Source organism: Mytilus trossulus, chromosome 6, assembly GCF_036588685.1.
Source record: "Mytilus trossulus isolate FHL-02 chromosome 6, PNRI_Mtr1.1.1.hap1, whole genome shotgun sequence".
In the NCBI taxonomy this organism is placed as follows: Eukaryota; Metazoa; Mollusca; class Bivalvia; order Mytilida; family Mytilidae; genus Mytilus; species Mytilus trossulus.
In genome coordinates, this window is record NC_086378.1 from 87,813,320 (window position 1) to 87,823,536 (window position 10,217).

The 10,217-nt window shown below is 30.2% G+C and overlaps 1 protein-coding gene across 3 annotated transcripts in view; it reads left to right on the forward strand.

Moving 5' to 3' along the window:
• LOC134722128 (vang-like protein 2-B) overlaps window positions 1-10,217 on the forward strand; it is an 18,706-nt gene extending 8,489 nt beyond the window's left edge. For 2 of the 3 annotated variants that reach the window (XM_063585681.1, XM_063585682.1), the window contains exons 2-4: window positions 2,227-2,530; window positions 3,114-4,022; window positions 6,299-10,217. In XM_063585681.1, the coding sequence (XP_063441751.1) occupies window positions 2,254-2,530; window positions 3,114-4,022; window positions 6,299-6,726 (1,614 nt within the window). In that variant the 5' untranslated portion in view covers window positions 2,227-2,253 and the 3' untranslated portion in view covers window positions 6,727-10,217. The remainder of the gene's footprint in view (window positions 1-2,226; window positions 2,531-3,113; window positions 4,023-6,298) is intronic. The other variant, XM_063585680.1, reaches the window with a different exon arrangement.

Below are 10,217 nucleotides of genomic sequence, written 5' to 3' on the forward strand. Positions count from 1 at the left end.
CTAATTTCAATTAAAATATTCTAATGGAGTTTGCAACAATAACTACTCATTTAAATACATCATAAAATATTAAGATGTAAAAAAACTGCTTGTTATCACTGAATGGTAAAGATTATTTAAATTTATCAGTTGGTAGTAAAAAGTGAATATACATTGTATATTGTATATAACAAAGATTTAAGTTGATTCTGGACAAAGAAAGATAACTCCAATTAAAAAAAATTCTTGCAGATATTTCTTGCTTACTATACTGGACAAAGAAAGATAACTCTTAATTAAAAAAAAATTTGCTATTTCACAATATTGTGAAATTAGTTATTTCTTGCCATTGCACAATACTGTGCAATTGAAAAGACTTGCTATTGCACAATACTTAATATAATAATTTTAGATCCTGATTTGGACCAACTTGAAAACTGGGCCCATAATCAAAAATCTAAGTACATGTTTAGATTCAGCATATCAAAGAGGCCCAAGAAATTAATTTTTGTTAAAATCAAACTTAGTTTAATTTTGGACCCTTTGCACTTTAATTTAGACCAATTTTAAAACTGGACCAAAAATTAAGAATCTACATACACAGTTAGATTTGGCATATCAAAGAACCCCAATTATTCAATTTTTGATGAAATCAAACAATGTTTAATTTTGGACCTCGATTTGGGCCAACTTGAAAACTGGGCCAATAATAAAAAATCTAAGTACATTTTTAGATTCAGCATATCAAAGAACCCCAAGGTTTCAATTATTGTTAAAATCAAACTAAGTTTAATTTTGGACCCTTTGGACCTTAATGTAGACCAATTTGAAAACGGGACCAAAAATTAAGAATCTACATACACAGTTAGATTCGGCATATTAAAGAACCCCAATTATTCAATTTTGATGAAATCAAACAAAGTTTAATTTTGGACCCTTTGGGCCCCTTTTTCCTTAACTATTGGGACCAAAACTCCCAAAATTAATACCAACCTTCCTTTTATAGTCATAAACCTTGTGTTTAAATTTCATAGATTTCTATTTACTTATACTAAAGCTATGGTGCGAAAACCAAGAACAATGCTTATTTGGGTCACTTTTTGGCCCCTAATTCCTAAACTGTTGGGACCAAAACTCCCAAAATCAATACCAACCTTCCTTTTGTGGTCATAAACATTGTGTTTAAATTTCATTGATTTCTATTTACTTTAACTAAAGTTATTGTGCGAAAACCAAGATTAATGCTTATTTAGGCCCTTTTTTGGCCCCTAATTCCTAAACTGTTGAAACCAAAACTCCCAAAATCAATCCCAACCTTTCTTTTGTGGTCATAAACCTTGTGTCAAAATTTCATAGATTTCTATTAACTTAAACTAAAGTTATAGTGCGAAAACCAAGAAAATGCTTATTTGGGCCCTTTTTGGCCCCTAATTCCTAAAATGTTGGGACAAAAACTCCCAAAATCAATACCAGCCTTCCTTTTATGGTCATAAACCTTGTGTTAAAATTTCATAGATTTCTATTCACTTTTACTAAAGTTAGAGTGCGAAAACTAAAAGTTTTCGGACGACGACGACGACGACGCCAACGTGATAGCAATATACGACGAAAATTTTTTCAAAATTTGCGGTCGTATAATGAATTTCTGCTATAGTCTTTAATTGATATAAAGTTAAAACCTTCTTAATTCTCACTAGACAACACTCCTGTCATGTTTAATTCTTAAATATATGTGGATGAAAAAAAAGTCCCCAAAACATAAACATGGCAGCAATTGCTTTTACAGCCTTTCAGGCTTTGATTATAGGCATCTGTCTGTATCAAACCGCAGAAGATGAAAAAAGAACTGTTTTGAAATTATATACCAAGTAACAGGTAACAATATACAAAGGAAACTTGAACTGTCTGTCTAATGGTCATAGGCTAAGGAAAATAATAAAATTAAATACAATGGCTTCAGGGTATTATGTCCTGTCCAGAATATTAACACCTCAAACTTTGATGTGTGGTTGAAGTCATTTTATATAGAAACCTTTGATTATCATACAGTTAAATTAATACAAGGTGATTAACTCTCTTCAGTTTGGTTGTTATATTGACATGAATTTGGAAGAAAAGTTCTATTAAAAAATGTTTATACTGAAAGGCTTAGCACATTTAGTAAGTACAAAATATTTGTTACAGATTAGGAAAAGATATAATGTACCATGGCAGATCATTGAGGATTACTTTGCTTTATCATTACAGAATTAAAGTAAAAGATCCAGTCTAACAATGGATGATCGGGCAGAATCTGTCAGATCTGGTCGTAGTGATAGGTCAGAAAGGTCACATCGTAGTCATGGCAGCAGACATCATCGTCACCATGGTGGTGGGGGTAACAGAGCCAGTAGTCGAGCCTCCGACAGAAGTGGTTTTAGGGACCAGAGAGAAAACCGTTCTGTTACTATAAATACCCCAGCATCAGAGAATGATGACCCAATGGAGAGGGTAGAAGTCCAGATTCTTCCTCAGGACGACAACTGGGGGGATAACACAACAGCTATTACAGGTAAATCGTTGAGCATAAGTAGATTTCGAGGATTTAGAGAACTTGATGGTCATACATTAAAAATATTAATTATGCTGATTGTGCTTTGATGGCTGTGCTTCATCATTTTGAATGATCTTCAACATTGAGTTAAACAAAAAATTAATGATACATCTCCAAAAGTCATTACATTCCTCATATAATTTAAAGCTATTTTAAGAAGATGTGGTATGATTGCAAATCAGGCAACTCTCCACAATAGACCAAGTGACACAGAAATGAACAGCTAGAGATCAAAGTATGGCCTTCAACAATGAGCATAGGCCATACCATAAAGTCAGCATAGTTCCTTGAAAACAGGATTCATTTGTACATCTAGATATAATATAACAAACAGTTGTTGAGAAATTACAAAAAAATAAGCTTTTTATTTAGTACACCTTTTTGATTCTAAGAATTTCTATGCTGTTTTACATTGAAAAAGTGGCATTTGTTTAACATCAATTTAAAAGTTCATTTGAATTAGCTTAAAAAAATAATCTTTTCAAAGGTTTTTTGAATAAGCATATATTAATCACAAATTAATATTTTGACTTCTTTTCAGGTAACACCAGTGAGACTGGATTTTCTATGGATGAATTCCGTTCTAAATTTGGAAAGGAAAGTTTTGACGATAACATCGGTATTGGTTGTGCTCGATACATTGGAACTGCTCTAGCAGGAATCTTAAGTGTCATAGGATTTCTCTCCCCTGTTGCTATGGTAGTGCTACCAAAACTTTTAAGTAACTGGGAGTCAGGAGAGTGTGCCCCTGAATGTGAAGGACTTTTAATCAGCTTTGCATTTAAACTGTTGATATTATGTATTGCTACAGTAGCTCTATTCTTCAGGCAGCCCAAAGCAACAATGCCAAGGGTATTCTTGTTTAGAGCAGTTGTTCTATTTTTAGTTTTTATCTTGACTTTTGCTTTCTGGCTGTTTTATGGAGTCAGAATTTTAAAAGAAAAGAAAACTGCATATTATGACATTGTAAAGTTTGCCGTATCGTTAGTCGATGCTCTCCTCTTCATTCATTACATAGCAGTCATTTTACTGGAAATCCGACAAATTCAACCTATGTACGTTGTGAAAGTCCTACGATCCCCTGATGCTGAATCTAAATGTTATAATATTGGTGCACTAAGTATTCAGCGAGCAGCAGCATGGATATTGGAGCAATATCATAGAGATTTTCCAGTATACAATCCATACTTGGAAAACATCACCAAGAGACCAGCTAAGATGACAAGTCTCAAGTTTTACAACGTTGATGGTAACAATCAACCTCAGAATCCACAAGATCGTCCTCGTGCAATATTTGCCTCTCAGTCTTCTAGGAGAAGAGATGCTAGTCATAATGACAGGTTTTATGACGAGTTGGAGTATGAGAGACGAGTAAGAAAGAGGAAGGCACGGTTAATGGTTGCTGCAGAGGAAGCCTTCACTCATATCAAACGTATGCAGGATGAACAAGGTAATTCATAAGTTTCTAGGTACATCTTATAAGATAAAGATATATTATTTCCTAATCATAGGGCTCATAACAAGCATATTATCACATAAAGTAAAAATAAAAAGCCTTTCTTTCCCACTGGCATACACTCACACATACAACTATCGTTCTGATTAAAGAACATCTTATGCAAATGTAGGTAAAAAAAAGCTGAAAGATTCCAAATTTTTGAAAGAGTAATTGTTATGATTGAAATTCAAATAGAACATGTAGAAAGAAGGAAGGGTATTTTTTTTAATTAGTTGAAACAGATGTATAATCTTCTAACTCTATATTTTATAATTAAAAATTCTTAATGCTCATAAATACATGTGTAATGCAAAATATGCACATATGTTTATATAAAATGCAATAATTTACTGTCATTAGTTACATTGTAGATGATCTTAAGTCAGTAAATATTATCCTGATTATTGCACCAAGAGTGTGTTTGAAACATTGTATAATAAACATGTTTTACAGAGATTCTTCCAGGTGTAAGAAGTTTATCTGTTCATAGTTTACATACAACAGTTTTATGTAAACACTTTCTTTTGAATTATGACTTGAAAAATTATACAACATTGAAATATCATTAGGTAAAGAATATTGCAATTTAGAAGCTGTTATTTTATGCTTTTTAATGTTAAAAGGTATTATGTAAACACTAAATTTTATTTTTACAATTCACAATAAAATATACTGACTATGACTAATGTTTTAGAAAGGCACTAGTAATATTTATAGGATCTTAGTGTGCATGGTTTAGAGAATTAGAAACAGAAGTTTAAATTGATTTATAAAATTTAATTTTAGAAACAGTGTTCTAAAAAATAAAAGTTCCTCCTTTACATATATTGTGATTTTTTTGTGATGCAAAATAAGAGTTATAGGTTCCTGAACAGAACAATTCATAATATTTCATTCTATGAATTAAAATCAACTTAAAAATACAATTTCTTGTCAAAAGATCTTGTGTGGTTTCCCTCAGCATAAGCATGTGCGCCAATATTACATTGTTTTGCTGTTGTTTATAAAACAGAGACTTTGATATACCAACCAGTAGATGACTTTCAAGCACATTTCTGATTTAAGCTCGATATTTTTGTCCCTACTTTCTTTTAATTCACATAAGTACACTTGTTCGATGTATGCATTTTTAAGTTCTTAATGTAAGCCCTTTCATTAATGCTACCTCATAATTGTACTGTTTAGGTTATGATAATTCAGGATAAATATACATTGTAACAGCCTTGTTACAGGTGGAAGTACTTCAGACTCTTTTGCTCTTTCAAATATTGATACTTGAAAATTTGGTTCATAAAATTGTCAAACTCTTCATGTAATGTATAGACAAACTGAATTATTATTTGAGTATTAAATTATGTTGCTTCTTTAGAAATCCCCCAAACTTTATGTCAACTGCAAATTGGAATACAGCTGATAAAAATAGAAAGTAGAAAATATGCTTGGGTTTAAAAAGACATAAAGAAGAATATGATGTATAAAACTGCATGATCTCCGTATTATTTGATGTTAACTTTACCAAGTTAATTGATTATGAAGAAGAAGGTTTAATAGAAACATTTTGTAGGAGATTAGTTGAGTGATCAGGTTACCAGTCTATTACAAAGTTTATAAATTATAACCAGACTTCATTGATGAGCTATATAATGTACTGTACCCTCACAGTAATTCCATTTCTTAGATGTATTTCTGTTCTGGCTGTTTGCTTTATTAAAGATAATTTAGATATTTGGATGACCACACCCTTCAGGTTTTAAGATGGGGAGATCAAATTGAATTCTCTAATCATTCTATTTATAGCTACTGTTTAATAGAAACAGCTAAAAGCATTTGATGTCATTCAGTCCTTTATAATGTCTTGAATTGTCTTGAGGTTGACTTATTGTATTTATAATCATAAGACCCACTAAATTAAAACTTATTTATTAAGTACCTGTACCAAATTTCTTTCTCTTATACTTGCAACAAAAAAGTTTTCTGTAAAAATATGCTGTTGATTTTGCAGATTTTACCTGCACAGTGAAAGTTATCATGTAGAATTGATTTGGAAAATTTTGCCTACAAATGTACAATGTACCTTAATGTAACAAACATGTACCATATGATTTAAACAAGTTGTGGTAACTTTCAATGAGATAGCAATTCAAATTTACCAGATGTGTTTGGTTTTTTTTCAGGCTTTTTTCTTTAAATGTTTGTGAAGTTTATTTATATTTACATTTATTTTGTAGGACCTGCCATACCAATGGACCCTCATGAAGCTGCACAAGCAGTCTTTCCCTCAATGGCTAGAGCTCTACAGAAATTTCTACGGATCACACGACAACAACCAAAATATTCAATGGATAATGTTTTAAATCATCTTGCATTATGTATTAACTACGATATGAGCCCGAAAGCTTTTGTAGAGAGATACATGCCTCATGGTGCCATCATAATGAGTGAAAAAGACTGCAGACCTGTTACAAAGTGGGTGCTAGTTTGTGATCAGTTACTCTCTAGAGAGATCGAACATAATCTCACATTTCAGTTACGACAAAATGATGTTTCTTTACTTTGTGTTGTTAAACGTCTGCCTCATTTTAATTTAACTGAAGATGTGATTGATCCAAAGACCAACAAGTTTGTCCTGAGATTGAATTCAGAAACCTCTGTATGAGAATAGGGGATTTGTTCAAGCTTATTATTGATGTGGGAAAATATGTAGCAGTTTCATTTTTATCATCGTATGAACTGCTGATGGAATGCCATTACAGATTTGATACAAAAGAAGAAAGAACACAAAAATTTGTTGTATATTTCATTTACTATTATATAAGTCTCAGAAGGTGCCATTAATACAACTTACTGTATAATGAATATATCTTAATGATGATATGCTTTGAAATTATAATGTACGTGTTTACAGCAAATGTGCCAAGTCCCGAAATACATTTGAACTCTGGGAAAATTGATATTGTCCCAGTTAAAGACACATTTGGTTGACTAAGGTACGGTCCTGGGGTTACAAATATGCATTTCTACCAAAACACAAACATAGGAAGCAATTAAGTATTTATAAGATGTAAAACGGCTTTTGTGAATCAAAATATTTGACCTTTGTATACAATAAAACATATGCATGTAGGTATATAAAATTACAACAGTTGATATTCATGTTAGTCAATGCATGGTTAGTGCATATTTTCTCTCTCATATGTTGAAATAGGTTGTAAGATATTAAAATGTTAAATACTGAAATCAAAATGCAAGTTTTGAAAATTATCCAATAAAATTTAGCTTTATTTATTGTTTGCATTTTTTTAATGTTCTAAAAGTCTGTAAGCATGTGAAAAAGTTTATACTATTTTCTAAAGGCAAAAAAATATATACAATGCATCAATTCCTACCCTAATTTCTCATGCCTACCCTTACACGCTTATAAACATTTTTGGTTAAGCACTTTTAAAGTAAAGACATTTTAAGTTATGATATTAAATAAATGTATACTTAGATCTGTTAATGTGCATAACATTTCCTTGTGTGGTCTATGAAAAATTGAAAAAGAAAGATATTCTACTGGAGTTCCTTATTTTTAAATGCAACAAGCTTTTATAGTTTTTGTGGCCTATTTAAAATAAGTCTGAATGATCCTACAAAAGATAACTCTTTTCTTCCAACTTTGTTCAATGCAAATGATAAAAAAGCCAGTAAAAAATGTAGAAGTTCAAACAATTTGTGTGTGTAACAGTCAAATTCATCTTTTTTATATGTCAGTTATATAAATTTTTGAAATGTATATCATGAATATTAATAGATAATTTTACACAGTGAAATCCGGTTGTGATCAGCTGATCTTGGTTAGTGCTTTACATTGCCTTACATGAAACATTTACATTTGTATTTTCATATCAGTTTATGATACATAATTTATTCACCAAAGAAAGATCTGTATTAAGTTGACATAAATGTTGTGCTTTTTGAATGTATAATCATAGTGTTATCTTGAAAAAAGCTGAATTAACCTTTTTTTAATAATAAGTAGGGAATAATGCAATATTATATCAATTGTCATGACCATAATTACTTCCAGTAGAAGGTTGATTTGTGACCTTATCTACCATAAAATCAAACACATTTGAAATTTCATATATTTGTTTCAAAACAAAATTTGAATAATGAAAAAATCTATTCACTTGGTAAAAAAAAACTGTTTGGAATAAAACTATTTCAATTTTACATCATGTACATGGTTGATAGGAACATTAAAAAATGGAAATTTCAAAGCTCCTGAAAATCAATCTATTTAAAAGAGATTTTAATTTTAAAATAATGTAAACTGATTTCATTTAAATGAATTTGTAATTGTAGTCTTATATATTTGATGATGTTTTGAAATACAGACTAACATTAATAAGCAAATGTTATGTACTTGATATATTGTTGTGAATTGTCATACACATAAACATATAATAAATTATCACTTTCTATAAAACTGCTGGCATTTTTATATCTATACATTATTGTTTTTACATATCTTTAGATTTAGTTGATAGTCATGATCTCTAGTTACTATGTATGTGTTTTATTTTGTAAATAATCTGCTTCTCTAGATCAAAAAGTACATGTCATGTCCATGTGTATATAAAGAGTTGTGTCCCTTTTTACAGTAAACATTTTATTATATTTTGTATACATGTACCATCACTGTTCTTACTAGGTTGTTTAACATAGCTATGATATCCTTGATTTTCTAAGTAGTATTTCAATTTTGGAAGTAGGAAAGTGTTAAGAAAAAATACTGTGTTTAAAAAAGAAAAGAAAACTAGATTGGTACCAGCATTATATGCTACCCCACATCAAAATTGGGAAGTTGAAATATTAGGATAACAAGCAGGATTAGTTATTTATAGTTTAAGTAAGAAGATTAGACACAAAATATATCTACAGTGTTGCTTAATTTAGGGGGGTACTAAAGTTGACAGTACAAACAATACTAATTGTACAAAATATTATATTTTAAAGTAAGTTGTTTTATCCTTTAACATATCAGTTTTATTCATTTCCTTGGTCACTGCCTTGTATAAAACTTGTTTCATTGTTTAGCACAAAATGCTGAATTAGTATTGTTCAAATAATTGTTGAGGGGGATAGGACCTTTATCAGGACTCCGGGATAAGGTGTTTTTAATCTCGGGATTTCGGGATTGACCCTTTCGGGATCTGGGAATTCCTTTTTTTCAAATTTCAGGACCTCAGGATTTCATGTTTTTAAGCCCGGGATTTCGGGATCAGGACCCCTCCTACCCTGCCTCATTGTTATTCTGTAGTTTTCATGATCTGGGGTACAATTTATAAGGTCATTTGAAGGTTACTTACTAGTAGTTGTGAATTACAATCAATGTTGTTATTGTATCATTATGTAAATTTTTGTACATTTATCATAGAACATTTTGTAAAATATTTAATTTTCATTTTTGTATTCTTGAAGAACAATTCATATTCATTGTATAGCATGCAGAGAACAAACTCTTAGAATAGAATTAACTTTTAGTATTTTTTTTTGTACAGAAATTGAAAAGAAACCATGTCTTTTTTATAACAAGTAGGAATGGTAATAAGCCAATAAAATAATTAATGTTTTATAGATCTGAAAATGAGATTAATTTACAAAATTCATCAATTTTATATATGAAAAAATTGAACAACTTTCTCTTGGTCCTAGTCAGAATTTTCTCATCTTTTTCTTACTCAATAACTGACCTATAAATATAACAGTTGTCTTCATTTTATGGTAGTGCCATTATAAAAAATAATAATGATTTTACAAATTGATATAATCATTAATAATTTAAGAAAAAAATGAAAAATAGAACAGAGCTTATCATGTATAAATAGATTACATTCTATTTAAAGATACACTAGCCCATGTCCATGAACAAAAATCTCCTTTTCAAATATCTGATCCAATTTTTGTTTTATCATTAGATGAAGTATGGTAAATGTATTTACACATAGTATTATTTGCTGATCTGTACTTTTACTATACACTCTTTTATATCCATATAAAACTACAAGATCTGAATGTAAATTTGAAAATATTTTGCTGTAATTTTTTTTTACAATTTAGTCTTGTTTTTTCATGTAATCGTGTAAGACTTTTCATCAGATA